Source organism: Ovis canadensis, chromosome 15, assembly GCF_042477335.2.
Source record: "Ovis canadensis isolate MfBH-ARS-UI-01 breed Bighorn chromosome 15, ARS-UI_OviCan_v2, whole genome shotgun sequence".
In the NCBI taxonomy this organism is placed as follows: Eukaryota; Metazoa; Chordata; class Mammalia; order Artiodactyla; family Bovidae; genus Ovis; species Ovis canadensis.
The window spans coordinates 72,047,576-72,069,543 of NC_091259.1; the positions used below are offsets into that span (position 1 = coordinate 72,047,576).

Consider the following 21,968-nt stretch of genomic DNA (forward strand, 5'->3'; position numbering starts at 1 on the left):
ACAATTCTACCAAAAACAACATAGAAGTGATTTAAAGTGTTCAAGACATTAAGTGTGCAACTAACTCCAAAGTGCTATGTAACATGCTTTGTATCATAGGATAGAAAAGCTGTCCCCATTTATGGAGTTGTTAAGCTGACACCCAGGACAGTCAAAGCCTCCCATATTCAGTACCCCACTATTTTCTGGTTGTACCGAAAAATAACCAACCAGCAAATGATCTTTTTTTTTTTTTTAAAGCATTTAGACTTTAAAAATTGGATGAGGTGGGATACTTTCCTTCTTTTTTTTTTTCTTAAATATTTATTTACTTCTTTGGCCATGCTGGGTCTTTGTTGTGGCGCATGGGCCCATGAGTTGTGGCAGATGGACTTAGTTGTCCCACGGCATGTGGGATCTTAGTTCCCTGCAAGGGTTGAACCCATGTCCCCTGCATTGCAAGGTGATTTTTTAATTACTGGACGACCAGGGAAGTCCCAAGATTCCCTCCTTCTGTAAACTGTTTCTAAAGCTACTAAGAAACTTGGATTTACCAAATAGTTGATTAAAAAACATCCCTCTGGGTTGGACAAGCAGGGAGACAGGGACCACTGAAAGTACCGGGTGTGTGATGTTAATCAGACTTGGCTTCTCTCTTTCCTGCTTCATCAGAGGCTGGGCTCTCCTCATATTTTAGTGTCTCTGTTTTCTGCAGGTAAATCATCTTTAGTCCCTTGGTTAGCCGCCTTGTCCTGTTTTCCTTTTGCTCCTCCCCCTTAGCCTTTTGTTGGCACGTTTTTGTCTGAAGATTTATCCTTTTCTGCTGCCTTTTGGGGCTTTATTTCCACTTTTGCAGGAGCAGGTTTAGCTGACAGCCTTGCAGATCTCTTCTTGGGCTCCTCATTCTCCCTACCCCTCCCCAACTTCTGAGCTGACCTTCCTCATGGCAGCAGTGGGAGCTGGGGAGGTATGCTGGGCCGCCTGACCACTGCCGCTCCTCCAGCCCAAAATTTGTGTTTTTTTTTTTCATTTCCTTTAATACAATCAGATCAGATCAGTTACTTTTGGGGAATATTTTGAGAATCGTTTAATTGAGGTGTTTTCATGGGTTCTTTTAGTATGACTTTGGCATTGGTTAGAATAAGTAATATTGCCAGGGAACTCTAGAAGGTTATTTTAAAAACCTCTGGTCGCTTAAGAACTTGTTTCCAAATACATCTGCTAAAATAAGCAGAGACAGAAGTGGACTCATGACATATACAGGCTCCCACTTAATGATATCCCAGGGACCTATTTTCTTCTGTCCTATTTTAACCATTATCTGAACAACTTAGGTGGGTATATCAAACAGGAAAACTGTTACCCCTGTTTATATTTATGATTTGGATCTATAATCGTTGGCAAGGAACAGTTACAGGAAACAGTTGACCCACTGGCTTGTAATTGCCAAAAGAAGAAGTGTAGTGCCACTTAGAGCAAGACTAAGTGATTGTATCTGGGACAACTAGCGTGGTCGTGGCTTTGCAGTTAGAACGATCTGAACTCCCATCTTCCCTCTTCTAGATAATTATCTCTTGGCACGTTATTAAAGGTTCTCTGAACTCCAGTTTAGTCATGGTGAGGTTGGGTAATAGTGGCAGCTGCCAGTGGCCCTGGAAAATAGGGATGCTTACGGGTCTGTTCAGCCAAGTGCTCTGAGGTAGCATGGGATCTAATAGACTCATCAGTCTGGATTATTCTGACCTAAGGTCATGCGTTTCTAAACCCAGGGGCTTCAGTTAAAATCAGAAAGGTATTGCAATAATAATATTGTACAATTTAGTGTATTCACTGGGTGATCTGCAGATGGTGACTTCCATATTCTAATTCTGAAGATCTAACAGGCTGAAAAAAATCTTGCCACTGGCTAGAGAGAGCTGGGATTTCTGTGCTAGACATCGGCCAGCCTTCTAGAGGTGGCTTGCAAAGGAAATATTTATGTGGTGTCTGACTTCTTGGGCTCTTTCAAAATAAGATAGCAGTAGGAACTTTACTGAAGAGCAGGATGGGATGATAATAAGAGCTCAGGTGAAAGTGACTTAATGTCTTTGGGTTTTAATGGCTTGTTTGAAAGTCAGAATATTAATACTGTTGGGTTGACCAAAAAGTTCAGTTGGGTTCATCTTATGGAAAAACTTGAGTGAACTTTATGGCCAACCCAGGACTTTTAGTTGCTCATAGTTGGCGAACTGCTTGAGTGGCTATACTGAATTTCTTTTCAGCTCTATAAACTGTGATTCTATGATTTTTTTAAAAAAAAAAGTTAAAAAAGGAAGAGAGTTGGGGTGGAGGGATACTAGCTAAGCACAATCTCAGTAGTTGATTTGAGATATTATAAGACAGGGAATTTAAAAAATTACTTCATGCTAAAAAAGGAGGAAAGTCCTTTAATTTTATTAACCACTTGCTTACTTTTAAAATATATTTTGATTTTTCTTTTCTGATCGGAAATAGCATGGGTATAAACATTCAAATAGTAGCCACTCTGGAAAACAGTTTTGAAATTCCTCAAGAAATTAAACATAGAATTACCATATGACCCAACAACTCCATTTTACAATATGTACTCAGAGAAATCCACTGACTTGAACACTTGAAAATGGTTAAAATGATAAATTATATGTTATATATACTTTACAGCAAAAATTGTTTTGGCTTTTCTGAAGACAGTAATGTAGCATTTTCTAGATGAGCGAAAAATTGAAAGTGAACTATATGTCAACAATTTAAAAAATTCAAATAATGTAGAATCCATAAAGGGAAAGAAAGACTAATTTTAAATATAAAATGTATAGACAGATTCCCTGGACATTGAAAAGAATCAGGATAAGCAAATAGAATTTCTTACTGATAAATTCATACTTGTGTCAGACTTGAAGAGGGGAGTTACTGTTTCGAGGAAAATCCCGTCTTTGGATAGTGTAACTCGTAATCCCTCAATGGATTACTGGTTGAAGTTCGATAACTTTGCCAATGAGTTTCAGCTTGAGCTTCTTTGTTTTCTCCTGTAGACTGATCAGGGCATCAAAAACCTTTCTGTTGAAGATGCAGCAAGACTTGCCCACGAAGATCCTGACTACGGCCTCCGCGATCTTTTCAATGCCATCGCCACAGGCAACTACCCCTCCTGGACTTTATACATCCAGGTCATGACATTTAGTGAGGCAGAAACTTTTCCATTTAATCCATTTGATCTTACTAAGGTGAGTCAGTTAACAACTAAATTATTTTCTTTTTAAAGTGTCTTCACCCCTAATTTTAAAAAAATTGTAGTCAAGCATTTATAAGTTGTATACAAAACAGTTGGAGCTGCCTAAGAGTTTCCTAGCCTGTGAGTGAGGGCTCACCAGCATCTCCCTTCCAGTTCCTATTTGATAACTTTACTGAGTTCATCTGGGTGGCCTGATATATTGTTATTAGCAGGGAACAAATTTTGATGAGATGATGTACTTTTGCCCAGGGAAAATGTCAATATTTACTCCTGTTTACTGTTGCAAAAGATTAAACCAATGCACTCACCTTAATTCTTACCATTTATTAGATTCAAAAATGTTATTTTCACTTACCATCATTGGCTTCATTGTATTTGAAAGCTGATATTTTTATGCGTAATTTCCTTCTGTTGGTTGTCTGGTAATTGTGAATATGCCATTATTTTTAGGTTTGGCCTCACAGTGACTACCCTCTTATCCCAGTTGGTAAACTGGTCTTAAACCGGAACCCAGTTAATTACTTTGCTGAAGTTGAACAGTTGGCTTTTGACCCAAGCAACATGCCACCCGGCATCGAGCCCAGCCCTGACAAAATGCTTCAGGTAAACCTAGTTGATCGAGAGGTTGTGAGGCAGGAGTGTGTGAACAAGCCTATGTGCCCTTGCACGTGTACGTGTGTACACACACACACAGAGTATAATTTGGCTTGATCTTTATATGAAGAATTAACTAGAACACCACTTAAACCTTGGTCTGGGTCTTTAGTTCCTGTGGGACTGAATGAAACATCCTTTAATGAGCGTTACAGGATAAAACAAATTTCATAGTGAGTCCCTCAATATGGTAACTTGGATATTTAGGCTCTTAAGTTAAAAGAAGTTATAGTAGAAATACTTTAGGTATTTGTGGGATATTCTTTTTCAGTCTCTAATCAAGGATGTGGAATACCATTAATTGATTATAACATTTGATCAGCATAACTGTATTCATTTTCTCTTTACATGGCACATGTAAAAAGAGATCCAGAGACGATTTTTACAACCTCAGTTTATGTTTCCATTGATTAAAGGCAGTGGGTTTTACTGTTTGTTTTGGTAATGTTCCTCCTGCTGCTGGTGCTAAGTCGCTTCAGTCGTGTCCTACTCTATGTGACCCCATAGACTGCAGCCCACCAGGCTCCCCAGTCCCTGGGATTCTCCAGGCAAGAACACTGGAGTGGGTTGCCATTTCCTTCTCCAATGCATGAAAGGAAAAGTGAAAGTGAAGTTGCTCTGTTGTGTCCGACTCTTCGCGACCCCATGGACTACAGCCTACCAGGCTCCTCCGTCCATGGGATTTTCCAGGAGAGAGTACTCGAGTGGGTTGTCATTGCCTTCCCCAGTAATGTTCCTAGGCATTCAGTATTTTTTCACCTCTATCCAGTATGTTTTTTCAAGAGTACAAAGAGTGAAAAATTCTTACCTGGATCAGAAATTAATGGGGAAATAACTGGCTTAATAATTATAGAGTAAATCAATGTTTTGTGTTCTTAGACTATGATCATGCTACAAAGGTTAAAGTTTTTACCCTAGATCAGATCACAGTGACTGACAGCTATTTCTTATGTAAGCGTCCGATTCCAGTTCAGGTGTCACTGTCCACGGAGGTGAACTAAGTATCCTTTGTTTTTTTTAAATAATAATTTTTTTTTGCTTTGACATTGGGAACATTTGAACCTTTTATAGAAATAAACTTATATTCATTTTTAATTTAATTGACTGCTGTGGGTTGAATACCTGTCTACTCATAGACCGCCATGGCTGCTATAGTAGGAGGCCATACAGCAGGGACGAACCATTGTACTTGGTTCGCCTTTTGATGAGCATTGAGGAATTGTCCAAGGTTTTTTGAGTAGGTAAGTAATAGAATCTGCATGGGGCCTCAGGAAGAGTCTTTTGGCAGGAATATTTAGGGTGACGTTGTTGGAAGGATGGCTTGGAAAAGGAGAGCCAGTGAGGGGGGCTTGGAAATTACTCTGATAGGAACTAACGCGTGACCAGGTGGTAGTAGTACAGTAATGGACAGTGTTTTCAACAATAATGTTGAAAGGCAACGCATTCTTAAATTTTAAAACCTTGGGATATCAAGTGTAAACCGGACCATGGTGAAAAGCCCTCCGTAGTGTAATGTGAGTCTCAGAGACTGTTCCCTGGGTGCCTGGTGATGCAGGGGCAGCCCTTTTCCCCTCCCACGCGTCACAGTTTATCAGGAGTGGAGAAGTCGACTCCTGGAGTGGGAGAGCTTTGCTCTGTTTTTTCACCCCAGCCCAGCAAGGAGCTTGGGCACAGGGCCCTGGGTAAGGCCTTCATTCAAGTTGGGGTCAGGGTGTGGCCTTGCTGTATGCATTTCTCGGCTTAACTTGGAAGGTCTCTACCTGTAGGTGGGGATGCCTTATAAACACAAGGTGACCCCAAACCAGAACAATATGATGAGGCCGCATCCAGGAGCTGCTGATGGCTCAGCTCTAGCTTCTGTCCTGTTGGTATAGTTAGAGCACAGCTTAGTCCATTTTGGGCAGAAGGAGGAACCAGCGTCCAAACCCTAGGTGCTTTTGTTCATGGTTGCATGGCTGGTCATCTGAATATTACTTAATTTTTAATATTTTTGAAGATTTCTTTTTTGATGTGGACCATTTTTAAAGTCTTTATTGAATTTGTTACAGTGTTGCTTCTGTGTTATGTTTTGGTTTTTTTGGTCAAGAGGCAGATCAGATCTTACTAGCTCCCTGACCAGGGTTCAAACCTGCACCCTCTGCATTGGAAGGTGAAGTCTTAACCACTAGACAGCTGGGGAAGTCCCTGAATATTACTTTAGACTCATGATTATGGGAGGTAGAGTCACTCATCCAAGAGCAGATTATGGACAGAACAGCAAGACTGGACTAAGCATTTGGCCTGAGTGATTTGGTACAAAATAATCACATCAGTTGCCCTATTCAACTTGATTTGTGTTTTGGGTGGCCCATAGAATTAGTGATATAAGAATATTCTTTCAGGCTTCCCTGGTGGCTCAGATGGTAAAGAATCTGCTTGTAATGTGGGAGGACCTAGGTTCGAGGCCTGGGTTAGGAAGATCCCCTGGAGAAAGGAATGGGTACCCACTCCAGTTTTCTTGCCTGGAGAATTCCATGGACAGAGGAGCCTGGCAGGTGACAGTCCATGGGGTCGCAAAGAGTCAGACATGACTGAAGTGACTTAGCACGCACGCATGCATGAATATTCTTTCAGATTCAAGGCCAATAATAAAGTCAATTAAAGAAAACTGCTTGTGAGTAGAGCTTTGAATAATGAGAATATTTAAATAATTGGATACTAAGATTTATATGGAGTTAATCATCAAGGTTTTTGTTTCAGCACTAATTGAAAGAAATTGCATAATCTCCTGCCTTGGTAAATATGTGATTTAGTTTAATCTTGATTCAGGGCCTTGTGTCATTGTAGGGCCATCGTCCAATACCATGGCTTTCTTTGTGTAGTACTTTGTTAATATCTAGAAAGTCTCAGAGCTCAAAATGTATCTGACATAAACCAGGCTGCAACACAAAAGGTGTTTTGTTTTTTTAAAAAAATAATTTCCTGTACAGTAGGTTTTGTAGAAATCTGCGTCTTTTTGTTAAGAGCAAATGGTCGACCCCTCCCCTGGACTGAGAGAGTGGGGAGGAATGGAATTAGTTCATGACTCCAGTTAGTTGGGTTCTAGCAAGCTTGTTTTGCAGTGTAATGTGTCCTTGGAAACAAGAAATCATTTTTATTTCTTATTTATTTTTTTATATTTTGGCTGCACCACTTACCATGTGGGATCCTAGTTCCCCAACCAGGGGTCACACCTGTCTCCTTTGCATTGGAGTCTTAACCCCTGGGTTGCCAGGGAAGTCCCAGGAATAAGAAATAATTCAAGCCTGGGCACTAACTTGTTATTTGAGGGAAAAAGGAGTTATGATCTAGAAGAGAAGTGAAGATTTGTGGCTCTTTGGCTGCACGATGTGGAGGATTAAGGACCGTTCAGCTAGGGAGCACTCATTTGGTGAGAGAGAAGAAACTGGTCTTTACTGGGCAGACAGTCAGGGCTCTGTGGTGCTCTGTGTTCGAGGCTTGCCAGTGAAGTTCACGGGCTGTTTCTCTTCTGTCTCTTACTGCACGTTGTCAACGTCTGTTCCCTTTATGACTGCAGGGCCGCCTTTTCGCCTATCCTGACACTCACCGCCACCGCCTGGGACCCAACTATCTCCAGATACCTGTGAACTGCCCCTACCGTGCGCGAGTGGCCAACTACCAGCGTGACGGCCCCATGTGCATGATGGACAACCAGGGTGAGCCTCAGAAGGTGGCTCGCTCTGAGGGTGCTGGGGGGCACTGCTGGGCAGGGGTTGGGGTGCCCCATCAGCCCAGGGGTTTTCAGGCTGCCCTGGCGACCTCCAACTCTGTGGAAGCCCCATATGGCTGCTTGTGCCCACCATGTATTTCTTGCCCAGCAATGAAGGTCTCAGCTGCCTGAAGACGCTTCTTACTTTTATTTATTTTATATGTTTTATTGAGAGTTCCCACCTCAGATTTTACTTTCTGTCCATCTCACAGTGAAAGGCAGAGAGAAAGATCTTTCACCCTGGCTGCTGCAGGGTATCATCCAACTTAGGGAGCAGGATTTTTTTTTTTTAATTAATTAATTTTATTACTGACATTGATTTTGCTGTATTTCTTGCCAGTCTCTTCTGTGAATATTTGTTACACATTTAAGATTAGCGTATACATATATAATTTTGTGCCTTGCATCTCGTTACGATTATTATCATTAAGCCTCTTCCAAGTATTCAACAAGTTAATATGCTCACTAACTGAGTGTGTTGGGTGGTTGCAGTATTTCTGCTCTCTGAGGCTTGACGTGTTGGTGTAGAATTGCCCAAAGTAATTGGTACTCCTCTATCTGTCTTCTGTGTTTTTATCCTTAAGTTATTGTTTTTCATTAATATTCCTTGATTCTTTTGTTGTTGAGACTGGCTGTATTAAGTGAAATTTGCACAGTCATGTCCGATTCTTTGCATCCCCATGGACTATGCAGTCCGTGGAATTTTCCAGGCCAGAATACTGGAGTGGGTAGCTTTTCCCTTCTCCAGGGGAATCTTCCCAACCCAGGGATCGAACTCAGGTCTTCCGCATTGCAGGTGGATTCTTTACCAGCTGAATCACAAGGGAAGCCCAAGAATACCAGAATGGGTTGCCTATCCCTTTTCCAGTAGATCTTCCCGACCCAGGAATTGAACTGGAGTCTCCTGCATTGCAGGCAGATTCTTTACCGACTGAGCTGTCAGGGAAGCCCAGCTGTATTAAAGTGATTCATGTATATTTTGGGATGTCATTAATAAGTAATTGCTTTGTGTTTACCATTCTTGTTTACTATTATAGTGGCATACGTGTGAAAAAACTACTTGATACCCCTTTTGCCTAATTTTAAAAGTAGAAAGTTTGACCTGTTCCCTTGCAGTTCGATGAAAAAACTTAATCTTTCCCAGTAGTCAATGACTTGAGGACAACTCCAACTTTGAGTAAAGGTCAGAGCTTATTTGGAAATAAAATTTTAAAGTTACTCAAACTGGCACATTTCAAAGAGCTAATTCTTAGTACAGAAAATCACTGTGATGGCTTGTTATTGGAGAACTTTGCTTTCCACATGGACGTGGCTGACCTGGAATGAATTTCTTGGGCTGGTAACTGGACTCCATGGGAGCATGGTGCCCTTGTCTTCCTAGAGCTTTTGATTCCTTTGTCAGTGTGATGTGGCCACCCAGGATTGTCTATTCCAGGAGGGACCTGGGTAAAATTCTAAACCCAGACTGGTTTGTTCAAACCACTTGCTATGTTTTTTCAAGCCATCCTTTCTGTTTAGGCAGCGTGTACTCAGATAACACAAGCTTCTGTTTACATCAGCTGAAGCAGAGTATGGTTGGGAAAATAAACATGCCAAAAGGGAAAAAAAGAGCCTCAAAATTTATTCTGGAAGTCTTAATACAAGTTTTGATTGCATTTGTCATTATTTTTCCTAAGTCCAGAGAAATCAGTGGTGACATACTAGAAATATCAAAGTTAAAAAAATATTTTAAAAATGCATCTGTAGAAAGAAGCAAAAGTGCAGCTGTTGGGTTGGTTGGCCAAAAAGTTCGTAAGATGTTATGGAGAACCCAAACGAACTTTTTTGGCCAGCCCAATAGAATTAAATAAAGTCGTAGTCAATAAAGGAAAGAAACCCCAAGCATCTTAAACACCTTTAAGAGGTAGTGAAGTAGAGTCCCATGATGGGAATCTCGTATGTGCTGGAATGGAAGAGTCAGAACTTCCAGATTCCGGGTCCAGCACTGACCACTGCATCACCCTGCAGCAGTCAGCGAGTGTCTCGGGGCTCAGTCCGCGTGCCTGGTGACTGAAAGAGCAGAGCTGGAACTCTGAGCTCCCAGGAATCCCATGATTGCATGTCTGAACTGCGCCCAGGCCCACTTGAAACCCTCCAATTTGAAATGTGTCTTTGGGTGTCATCTTCTGTGGGGGCCAAACCAAACTTATATAAATATATTTGTCCTGGTAAGCATCAGAAGACTGTAGAGATGGGACCATCTGAGTGTTCAAAGGGAACTTGAGATCTCTTCTGTAAGATGCAGAGGGAGACGGACATGTGAGCAGATGACAGTATTCTCTAAGAATCTGGGTGTGTTTATAGCTAAATGTGGGGAGTTAAAAATAATATGTGCATGGCATGTGCACACACATACATATATAATTGTCACTTGAATTTTTTATTTTGTAGACTTATTTCATTTTTCATCTCCCCAACTGAATGTATGTGGTTTTCCTTTAAAGGTGGGGCTCCAAATTACTACCCCAATAGCTTTAGTGCTCCCGAGCATCAGCCTTCTGCCCTGGAACATAGGACCCGCTTTTCTGGGGATGTACAGCGCTTCAACAGTGCCAGCGATGACAATGTCACTCAGGTAATGGCTCCTTTGTCTTCTGTGAGAGTCGCTTGGTCATTCTTCTCAATGTCTGCATATATTCCCCTTTTAAGTGTCTGCTACTGCTACTGCTAAGTCACTTCAGTCATGTCTGACTCTGTGCGACCCCAGAGACGGCAGCCCACCAGGCTCCCCCGTCCCTGGGATTCTCCAGGCAAGAACACTGGAGTGGGTTGCCATTTCCTTCTCCAATGCATGAAAGTGAAAAGTGAAAGTGAAGTCGCTTAGTCATATCCAACTCTTAGTGACCCCGTGGACTGCCAGCCCACCAGGCTCCTCCGTCCATGGGATTCTCCAGGCAAGAGTACTGGAGTGGGGTGCCATTGCCTTCTCCGTTTAAAGTTTGAAGTGTCTAATATGTCTCAAATTGAATTCAGGGACAACATATTTATTCATAACTCAGTTCCCATATTAGTTGGAGTTGAAAATAGAGTCTCAGATTATCTTTTTTTTTTAATATGCAAATATCCAGCATTCAGTACTACATTATCAGGCATACCCAACACTTAAGACCTTATATCTGAAAAATCAAGAGGGAGGAAAAAAACAAAACAAAATTGGCAATAGAAGCAAACCTACTGGAGATCCAGACAGTGAAATTGTCAGATACAGGTTTTACTGCTGCTAAGTCGCTTCAGTCGTGTCCGACTCTGTGCGGACTGCAAATAATATTTTTAGGAAAATAGAAAAGATGACAACATGGAGCATTATTGAGAACTTTAATCTATAAAAAAAGAATTGAGAGAACATCCCTAGCAGTCTAGTAGTTAAGACTGCATTTCTGCTGCAGAGGGTGTAGGTTCGATCCCTGGTCGGGGAACTAAGATCCCTCAAGCTGTGCAGCGTGGCCAATAAAATAAAATAAAATTTAAAAAATTGAATGGACATACTGAGCTGGAAAACGAACAACTAAAGTAAGCATTTAGTAAATGAGTTTAAAAAGGTGATTAAACATAACTGAAGAAAGGATTACTGAACTGGCAGACAGAGCAGTAGATGTTATCAAGACTCACTCATGAAGAGAGAAAAAAAGAACTCCCCTTCATTATGAGAAACCATTTAGAGACTGAGAACGCAAGCTGGTTTGCTTTCCTCTAAATAACAAACAACACACGTACAGTGCATATAAAGAACTCCCACACAGCAATAAGAAAAAGACAAACGAATATGAAAAAAATGGGCAAAAGACTTGAAGAGGCACTTCATAAAAGAAGGATCCAAATGACTGGAAAACAGACAGAAAGGTCATTTATTTCATTAGTCATCAGGAATACACAAAATAAAAGTAAAAAGAGGCGCTGCTACAAATGCACAAGAATGATGAGACTTAAAAGGAATGTGTACCAGATATTTGTAAAATGAGAAACAGCTCTCACATAAGTGTAAATTGGTTCAGGTGTTCTGGAGACCTAGTTGTCAGTATCCACTGAAGCTAAACATGTATGTGCCTTTTGACCTAGTAAGTGCACTCTTAAGCATAGATTCCAAATAGAAATGTGTACATATGAGCAGCAGAAGACGGGTACGACAGTTTCTTCATATCATCCAAGTGTTCATCAACGAAAGCTTAGATAAATAAACCGTGGTATATTCCCACTGCTGCTGCTGCTGCTAAGTCGCTTCAGTCGTGTCAGACTCTGTGTAACCCCAGAGATGGAAGCCCACCAGGCTCCCCTGTCCCTGGGATTTTCCAGGCACGAACACTGAAGTGGGTTGCCATTTCCTTCTCCAGTGCATGAAAGGAAAAGTGAAAGTGAAGTCGCTCAGTCGTATCCGACTCTTAGTGACCCCATGGACTGCAGCCTACCAGGCTCCTCCATCCATGGGATTTTCCAGGCAAGAGTACTAGAGTGGGGTGCCACTGCCTTCTCTGCTATTCCCACAGTGTACAGCAATGAAAACTAATGAAGTATTCCAACAAGCAGGCACACAGGTGAATCTTACAAACATGAACAATAGGACGGGAATATAGACCACATGATTGCATTTGTGTACATTTCCAAGAGAAGTAAAGAAAGACATTTATAATAATAGAAGTAAAAACAATTGGGGGGTCAGTTGGAGAAAGGGGACTGGGAGGAGGGGTATGTAGGGGCATTTCTGAGATGTGAGTGACATCTCTCTCTTGATCTGGGTGGTTGTGACACGTCATTGTCCCCTGAAGAATCACAGTGAACTTCACACTTGACGTTTGGTACCCTAACTGCAGACACAGTACACTTAAAAAGAAAAAAAAGTTATTCTCTCGCTTTGTATACAGGCTATTAAAAATGTCACTTTTTCATTAATAGGAATTTGGTCCTGCTCTTAAAGGTCTGTGGTTAACGTGTTGGAGTGGGTAGATTAGCTCAGCATCCTTATCTGGTTATGAAATGGAACAGCTGTCTCGTGTGTGGAGTCCATGCCCTCCTGTAGTGAGCAGCCGAGCTGTGTATGATTGGTGGTTGTTAGCCAGGCATGTGCTGTGCTGTGCTTAGTTGCTCAGTTGTTTCCAACTCTGCTACCCCATGGGCTGCAGCCCGCCAGGCTCCTTTGTCCATGGGATTCTCGAGGCAGGAATACTGGAGTGGGTTGCCATTTGGTACTCCAGGGGATCTTCTTGGCCCAGGGATCAAACCCGGGTCTCCTATGTTGCAGGCAGATTCTTTACTGTCTGAGCCACTAGAGTTTATGATATGACCATTCAGACTGGAGTGGGGTGATACCTCATTGTAGTTTTGATTTGTATTTCTCTAATAATTAGCAGTGTTCAGCATTTTTTTCATGTTTGTTGGCCATCTGTACATCTTCATTAAAGAACTATTTAGATCTTCCCACATGCAGTACTTTGATTGGATTATGTTAACACCTAAAAGTCCAAAGATTTTTAAACTTTAATATCAGATTTAAAGTTTGCTCAGATTTTAAAAGTAGTATTATATTCTGATATTTGGTAACTTATAAAAACTGTAAAGTTTTGATATTTTATAAATTTGCTACCTTGGGTAATTTGATGTTTTACAACTAAGCGACTTCACTTTCACTTTTCACTTTCATGCATTGGAGAAGGAAATGGCAACCCACTCCAGTGTTCTTGCCTGGAGAATCCCAGGGACAGGGGAGCCTGGTGGGCTGCCGTCTATGGGGTCACACAGAGTTGGACATGACCGAAGCGACTTAGCAGCAGCAGCAGCAGCAGCAGAAGAACAGTACATAGAATAGTGTCTGGGTGCATTATAGGTACGTGAGTAATAAATATTTGCTCAATGAATGGATGAAATGTTGAATAGTCAGAGCGATAACTGAGAAATGGCTGATTTCAGAAATAAGCAGAGGCTGTTAGAACTCATATATGTATTACTTTGCTTACTATGTACTTACTTTTAATTTTAACCTTTTGATATCCATTTTAGAAGTAAACTCAGTATACTGTAAGCAAAATACCACTATTAACATCTGTCTTCTCTAAGAAGTTTTGGCTTCCGAGTAGCTAAGAACCTAATTAATGAGCTAGGGTGTGTCCTCTCTGGCTCTGGGTGAACTGAACGAAGGTTGTCTTGTGCTAAGCTTGCATTTGATGACAGCACGTTCTGCACTTGTCAGTAATAAGGTGTGGTGGCATTTTTAATTGTAGGCCACACTGCCTTTTATTTATAAGAGATTTATAAGCAGTGACCACAAAACACATTATTAAAAAGAAGTCATGAGCTATTATCTTCCTTTTTGTTTTTTTTGCCTATGCCCCCGCGGTATGTGGGCTCTCAGTTCCCTGACCAGGGATTGAACCCATGCCTCCCACATTGGAAGCGTGGAGTCTTAATCACTGGACGGCCAGTGAAGTCCCCTGTTATCTTCCTGATTGACTTAAAACAAAAAGTGAAGAACTTAGCATGTGACAGTTTCATCTATAGTTTTAAATTATTCTTAAATTGCAAAGCCTTTTTTCATTCTTACAGCAATGAGAAATCTTGCGTCTTCATTTCAAAAGTGGGGTTTGGATCAGTTTTGTTCGTGATAAAATAGTTATCTGATTCCCTGCCCTCTGTTTTCAATGAGCAGGTGCGGGATTTCTATTTGAAAGTACTGAATGAGGAGCAGAGGAAACGCCTGTGTGAGAACATTGCGGGCCATCTGAAAGACGCACAGCTTTTTATCCAGAAGAAAGCGGTGAGTGATACTTTGTAAGCCGAACAGTGACACCTGCTGGCAGGATGGGAGAGTGCAGCTGAGGGAGAAAAACCTTCAAAAGAAGTGTCATTTCTATTTCACTTGAGTTAAGCAAACTTAAAAAAACTAGTATGAATCCCCAGTCAACCTCTGATTCCTTTCTTTCTATGGCTTACCTCCAGCAGATGCACTGTATCCATCAATCCTTTACTCTTTGTCCAGTGTGTAATAGTTTAGGGCAAATCATCCCCTAATGCTATTCAATCTGACTGTAGACAAGTTCCATGTTAAGAGAGTAATATCCAGTATCAAAATGTGGGTCCTGCCACAATTTTGCTTAGACTTTAGATGATAAGAAATATAGATTACGTCTTTGTGGTGTGAAGTCTGCCTGACCGCTCGATGTTATGATACCCAACGTGCCTTCAGAAGCAACAAGAAACATGCTGTTTTCTGGGGTAAAAACTGAGCTGCTTCCAAAGCTCAGGCTGACCTTTCGAGCAAAGGTGTCCCAGGGCATTTCTGATGGTCGCTCGTTGTGCTGTTTGCTCACTGTTGGTTTCCTGGCCGCCCCAGGGTCAGCCTCTCATAAATTTAGGAACCGCTGCCCTTCTCTTATCTCTTGGCTTCTGCCTCTCTGTTCATACTCTCTGGAGTATGTTCTAAGGTCTGGAGATAAGTACCTTGCAGGCTGGGCGCTTTCTCTGCAGGCCGAGCTCTAGAAACCGTGTTTGATGAGTGTGTATATGAAAGATAACCCTTTGATTCCCTGGACGCTAGTACTTCTTGCTGTTTCACTCAGGCAGAGAGCCTGACTGTTGCTCTGTGAGAGAGGTGGGGCGGGTGTTTTTTCATCTTTCTTAGAAGAATGAGTAAGACTGTAAGCAGAGAGTTGGGCTCAAACTCTTGGCCTTCTCCTCTTAGTACGCTAAAGCTGCCTGGCCTCTGTGGGTTCTTGATATCCTACCTCTTGCTGTCTGCTGGGGATCAGCCCCTGGTCAGGAGTTCCTTCTCGACGTGTGCAGAGTTGCCCAGCACAAGCCAGTGTTTGTACACCTCACTTTATTTTTTAATTGGCATGTAATTGCTCTACAAGTTGTGTTACTTTCTGCTGTATAACAAAGCACATCAAGGATATGTATACATATATCCCCTCCTTCTTGGGCCCCTGAACCCAACCCCTGCCCCATCCTACCCGTCTAGGTCACCACTGAGCTGAGCTCCCCGTGCTGGACAGTAGCTTCCCACCAGCTATCTATTTTACCCATGGTGTATACAGCTAACTGTAAATTCAGGCAGTGTCAGGGCCCGTTTCTTAATACAAATCACTGTAGCTTGTTGCATTCCTCCGAGGTCAGCTCTTTACCTGCTCTAAGTGGAGCCCACCTCCTAATGCCTTTTCTCACAATACTCTGCAGGGTTGATTTAATCGACTCATTTGTTTTTATGGGAGTGGATATTGAATTCTACGAGGGAGATTTGATTGTCTCACCTGTTCCATGAGAAGTGGGTACTGCAGCTCAGGCGAATGACTTATCCAGGGTTACTCAGCCAGTATACATCAGGACCTGAGTCCTGCTCCCTGTTGTTAAATGCTGTGTGGCTCTGCCCCCTGTGGACGTGTCCCTCCTCCCCTCTGGAGTGAATCCCGTGGAGCAGACACGAGGGACTGGCGTGGGAGGGGTCTAGGGTGATGCTCTCATGGTGTTCATTTGCTTTCAGGTTAAGAACTTCAGTGATGTCCATCCTGAGTATGGCTCCCGCATCCAGGCTCTTTTGGACAAATACAATGAGGAGAAACCTAAGGTGAGCCCAGAGCAGCCCAGCTGTGGCAGAGGATGTGTGTCATGGATAGGCACAGTGGGTTTTCTCTTGCAGTGATTCTCCTCAGGGACAACTATTCAGTTTCTTAAGCAGCTGTTCACAATCTCAGTTGAGATATAAAGAACTCACCTGGAAAGCGCAACCTCTTCATTTAAGCCCTGGGCCATATAAGACTCTGTGTGGGTCGGTGGGTGTGGGTGTGTGTGTGTTTGTGTGTGTGTGTGTGTGTGTGTGCGCGCCTGCGCCATATAAGACTGTTGTGTGTGTGTGTGGCACGCCGTGTGTGTATGTGATGTCATGTGTGTGTATGTGTGTGTGACGTGTGTGTGTGTGAGACGTCGTGTGTGTGTGAGATGTCGTGTGTGTATGTGACGTGTGTGTGCGTATCGTGTGTGTGTGTGTGTGTGATGTCGTGGGTGTGTATGTGACGTCGTGTGTGTGTGTGTGTGTGTGTGTGTGATGTCCGATTCTTTGCAACCCCACCAGGCTCCTCTGTCCATGGGATTCTCCAGGCAAGGATACTGGAGTGGGTTGTCACCTCCTCCTCCGCAGGGGCTATAGTCCATAGGGTCTCAAAGAGTTGGACACAACTGAAGCAACTTAGCGCATGTGCTTATAAGACAATCTAAGGTGGACAAACTCTGCGTTGTTACTTTCATTTGAGCACAGATGAAAGCAGAAAAGTGCTGAGTCTCTGCCCGAGTGAGCTAACTAACTTGCTGGTCTTGCCCTTTTGAACCAGAACGCAGTTCACACCTATGTGCAGCATGGGTCTCACTTGTCTGCAAGGGAGAAAGCTAATCTCTGAGGGTCGGGGGCCCTGGTCCTGCACCACCTTGCCGTCCGCCTGTGAAGCAAAGCCTGTGTTCACACCTGTGCCCACTGATCACTGGATGGAAGATTCTCCTGCACTAGACGTGCAAATGCAAGTTTGTGTCTGCAAAATGATAATCCAGATTTCTATCGCAAATGATGTAATAATGGCTTTTAATCCTACTTTCCTGTGGGTGAATGAAGGTTAGGGCTTAACAATCATTTAAAAGAAACATGTATTTGCTTTTGACAGCTGATTATTCACTTAAAATGACTAGAATGAAAGTTTCTAGCAGAAATACGATTTTATTTGACAAGAAAAAGTCTTGGTGACATTAATGTTTACATATCATCTCATGGCCTATTTTATAAAACTATCACTGTAATTATATAAGAAGAAAAGATAAAGATAATTTACTGAGAAATTTAAATTTTTCCAAGTTCCCATGAGGAAGAACACATTGCTATCTTTTGAAAATAACTTCAGCACCATCATGGCTTGATGTTTATTCCTGCTTTGAATTAATCAGATTTTTTAAAACTTGGAATTACATTTATCCTAATACAGCACTGATTTTGCAGTAGACTGATTTGTAATTGCTTTCCTTTTTCCAATAAAATAATGTGTAAATAAAAATAGAAGACTGGTGTTTGATTTCTTTAGTCTCCATATATAACTTGAAATGTCTCAAGATTCTTAATCTGAATATCATGTTATTAGATTGTCATTGTTTAGTTGTTTAGTCATGTCCAACTCTTTTGCGATCCCATGGACTGTAGCCAAGTCAGGCTCCTCTGTCCATGGGATTTCCCAGGCAAGAATACTGGAATGGGTTGCCATTTCCTTCTCCAGGGGATCTTCCTGACCCAGGAATTGAACCTGTGTCTCCTGCATTGGCAGGCAGATTCTTTACTGCTGAGCCACCAGGAAAGCCCCCTGTTATCAGATACTTTCCCTTAAAATTGAAAATACTGGTTTTACAAGGATAGTATATTATTTGTTTAAACCAATAGCCTTTATACACAGCTTCTGAGGTACAGGGGACCAGAACTTTATTCCATTGGGAAAACAGCGAATTTCCTAGTTTTGAAAGTTACTTAGATCTCTTGTTCATTAGCTTGCTTCTTTTAATCTGATTATGAGTTTTAACTTCTTTGAATTTTATTTTTCCCTTTTTTCTTTGCAGTTTTATTGATATATAATTGGCATACAGCACTGTATAAATTTTACATGCACAGTATAATGATTCAACTCACATAAATCATGAAGTGGTTATCACAATAAGTTTAATTGGGCAGTCCAGTGGTTAGGACTTGGTGCTCTAGTCATGGGCCCAGGTTTGATCCTTGGTTGGGAAACTAAGATTCCATACACTGTGTGGTGAGGTCAAAATAATAATATTACATTAGTGCAAACATAACTGTGGTTTTTGCATTGTTGAAATTTGCTGTTTGATTTTGGGATACATTCTTAATGTGATTATGTTATACATCATTTTAATGTACATTTCTCATTTATGTTTTTTGATAATGATTTATTCAGTTCAGTTCAGTCGCTCAGTCGTGTCTGACTCTTTGCGACCCCATGAATCGCAGCACGCCAGGCCTCCCTGTCCATCACCAACTCCCGGAGTTCACTCAGACTCACGTCCGTCGAGTCAGTGATGCCATCCAGCCATCTCATCCTCTGTTGTCCCTTTCTCCTCCTGCCCCCAGTCCCTCCCAGCATCGGAGTCTTTTCCAATGAGTCAACCCTTCGTATGAGGTGGCCAAAGTACTGGAGTTTCAGCTTTAGCATCATTCCTTCCAAAGAAATCCCAGGGCTGATCTCCTTCAAATGGACTGGTTGGATCTCCTTGCAGTCCAAGGGACTCTCAAGAGTCTTCTCCAACACCACAGTTCAAAAGCATCAATTCTTCGGTGCTCAGCCTTCTTCACAGTCCAATTCTCACATCCGTACATGACCACTGGAAAAACCATAGCCTTGACTAGACGAACCTTAGTCGGCAAAGTAATGTCTCTGCTTTTCACTATGCTGTCTAGGTTGGTCATAACTTTTCTTCCAAGGAGTAAGTGTCTTTTAATTTCATGGCTGCAGTCACCATCTGCAGTGATTTTGGAGCCCCCCAAAATAAAATCTGACACTGTTTCCACTGTTTCCCCATCTATTTCCCATGAAGTGATGGGACTGGATGCCATGATCTTTGTTTTCTGAATGTTGAGCTTTAGGCCAGCTTTTTCACTCTCCACTTTCACTTTCATCAAGAGGCTTTTTAGTTCCTCTTCACTTTCTGCCATCAGGGTGGTGTCATCTGCATATCTGAAGTTATTGATATTTCTCCTGGCAATCTTGATTCCAGCTTGTGTTTCTTCCAGCCCAGCGTTTCTCATGATGTCCTCTGCATAGAAGTTAAATAAGCAGGGTGACAATATACAGCCTTGACGTACTCCTTTTCCTATTTGGAACCAGTCTGTTGTTCCATGTCCAGTTCTAACTGCTGCTTCCTGACCTGCATACAGATTTCTCAAGCTGTTTATTTTATATTTACATTACACTATGGAAATAATGTTAGGCAAAAAGCAAATTTGAGCCATATTCTTATTTGAGTTCAAAATGGGCTGTAAAGCAGCAGAGACAGCTTGTAAGATGAGTAATGCGCTCGACCCAGGAACTGCTAACAAACGTACGGTGCAGTAGTGGTTTTGCAAAGTTTTGGAAAGGAGATGAGAGCCTTGAAGATGATTGTAGCGGCTAGCCATCAGAAGTTGACAGTGACCAGTTGGGAGGATCATCAAAGCTGATCCTCTTTCAACTACTGGAGAAGTTGCTGAAGAACTGAACGCCAGCCACACTATGGTCATTCAGCACTGAAGCAAATTAGAAAGGTAAAAAAGCCTAAATAGTAAGAGGGTGCCTCATGAGCTGACTGGGAAAAAAATCGTCATTTTGAAGTGTCGTCGTCTCTTATTCTTCGCAACAACAGGCCATTTTTGGATCGGACTGTGATGTGTGACGAAAAGTGGATTCTATATGACAGCCAGTGACAAACCACCAGCTCAGTGGTTGGACCAAGAAGCAGCTCTAAAGCACTTCCCAAAGCCAAGTGAAAAGTGAAAGTTAGGTCGCTCAGTCATGTCCGACTCTTTACAACCCTGTGCACTGTAGCCCCTCAGGCTCCTCCATCCATGAGATTCTCTAGGCAAGAATACTGGAGTGGGTTGCCATTTCCTTCTCCAGAGGATCTTCCCCACCCAGGGATTGAACCCAGGTCTCCCACATTGCAGGCAGACGCTTTAACCTCTGAGCCACCAGGGAAGCCACATCCCAGAGCCAAACTTGTACCAAAAAAAAGGTCACTGTTTGGTGGTCTGCTGCTGGACTGATCCACTCCAGCTTTCTGAATCCCAGCAAAACCATTACATCTGAGTATGCTCAGCAAATCGATGAGACGCACTGAAATCTGCATTTTGCAGGGACAACTTTTTGCAGGGAAAATTCTTCCATAGCCAGCTGGATGCAGAAAATGCTTTCCAAGAGTTTGTTGAATCCTATAGCATGGATTACTACACTACAGGAAGAAGCCAACATTTCTTACTGGCAAAAATGTATTGATTGTAGTGGTTCCTATGTTGATTAATAAGGATGTGTTTGAGCCTGATTATAATGATTTAAAAACCCGAAACCGCAGTTACATTTGCACCAACCTAATTTTAGTTAACATTCGTCATCTCGAACAACACTAAAGAAATAGAAACAAAATTTTTTTTCTCATGAGGAGAGCTCTTAGGATTTACTCTCAACAGTTTTCATATATAACATACAGCAGTGTTAATGATATTTATTGTTATTATTCCCTTTATTCTGCTCCCTTTTATTGAAAAAATGTCTTTTAAGAACTGCCTTTACTTGCTATCTTCACTCTCTCTGTCCTTTCTTTGAACCTACAAGCAGACTGCCCTTGTTAAGGTCACCAATGACTTCCATGCCACTAAAATCCAGTGGTCCCATCTAGGAGTCCCGCTTCTGGGTATATCCCCAAAAGGGGTGGAAGCAGGGACTTGAAGAGATATGTGTGCCATGTGAAGCATTGTTCATCAGGGTCAAAAGGTGAAACAACTTCAGAGTTCGTTAATAGGTGAATGGATAAACAAGATGTATATCCAGACAATGGAATATTATTCAGCCTTAACAAAGAAGGAAATTCTGACACATGTTGCAACGTGACTGAATCTTGAAGACATGCTAAGTGAAGTAAGTCTGATACAGATGGACAAATATGGTATGATTCCACTTATATGCTGCTGCTGCTGCTGCTAAGTCGCTTCAGTCATGTCCGACTCTGTGCGACCCCATAGATGGCAGCCCACCGGGCTCCCCCGTACCTGGGATTCTCCAGGCAAGAACACTGGAGTGGGCTGCCATTTCCTTCTCCAATGCATGAAAGTGAAAAGTGAAAGTGAAGTCACTCAGTCGTGTGCCACTTATATGAGGTACCTAGAATAGTGAAATACACGAAGACAGAAAGTAGAATGGTGGTTGCTAAGGGCTGAGGGAGGGGGGAATGGGGAATTCTTATTTAATAGATACAGAGTTTCATTGTGTAATTGACTAAGCAATGGCAACCCACTCCAGTACTCTTGCCTGGAAAATCCCATGGTCAGAGGAGCCTGGTAGGCTGCAGTCCATGGGGTCACCAAGAGTCAGACACGACTGAGCGACTTCACTTTCACTTTTCACTTTCATGCATTGGAGAAGGAAATGGCAATCCACTCCAGTGTTCTTGCCTGGAGAATCCCAGGGACAGGGGAGCCTGGTGGGCTGCCGTCCTTGGGATCGCACAGAGTTGGACATGACTGAAGCAACTTAGCAGTAGTAGCAGAGTTTCATTTGGAAGATGAAAAAGTTCTGGAGGTGGATG

General features: G+C 42.2%; 1 protein-coding gene across 1 annotated transcript in view; it reads left to right on the forward strand.

The window, feature by feature from the left end:
• CAT (catalase) overlaps nucleotides 1–17,686 on the forward strand; it is a 36,533-nt gene extending 18,847 nt beyond the window's left edge. The window contains exons 7-13 of the mRNA XM_069554718.1: nucleotides 3,030–3,221; nucleotides 3,680–3,832; nucleotides 7,440–7,578; nucleotides 10,115–10,245; nucleotides 14,305–14,412; nucleotides 16,135–16,218; nucleotides 16,979–17,686. Coding sequence (XP_069410819.1) covers nucleotides 3,030–3,221; nucleotides 3,680–3,832; nucleotides 7,440–7,578; nucleotides 10,115–10,245; nucleotides 14,305–14,412; nucleotides 16,135–16,218; nucleotides 16,979–17,044 — 873 coding nt within the window. The 3' untranslated portion in view covers nucleotides 17,045–17,686. The remainder of the gene's footprint in view (nucleotides 1–3,029; nucleotides 3,222–3,679; nucleotides 3,833–7,439; nucleotides 7,579–10,114; nucleotides 10,246–14,304; nucleotides 14,413–16,134; nucleotides 16,219–16,978) is intronic.
• Nucleotides 17,687–21,968: the final 4,282 nt, after the last annotated feature.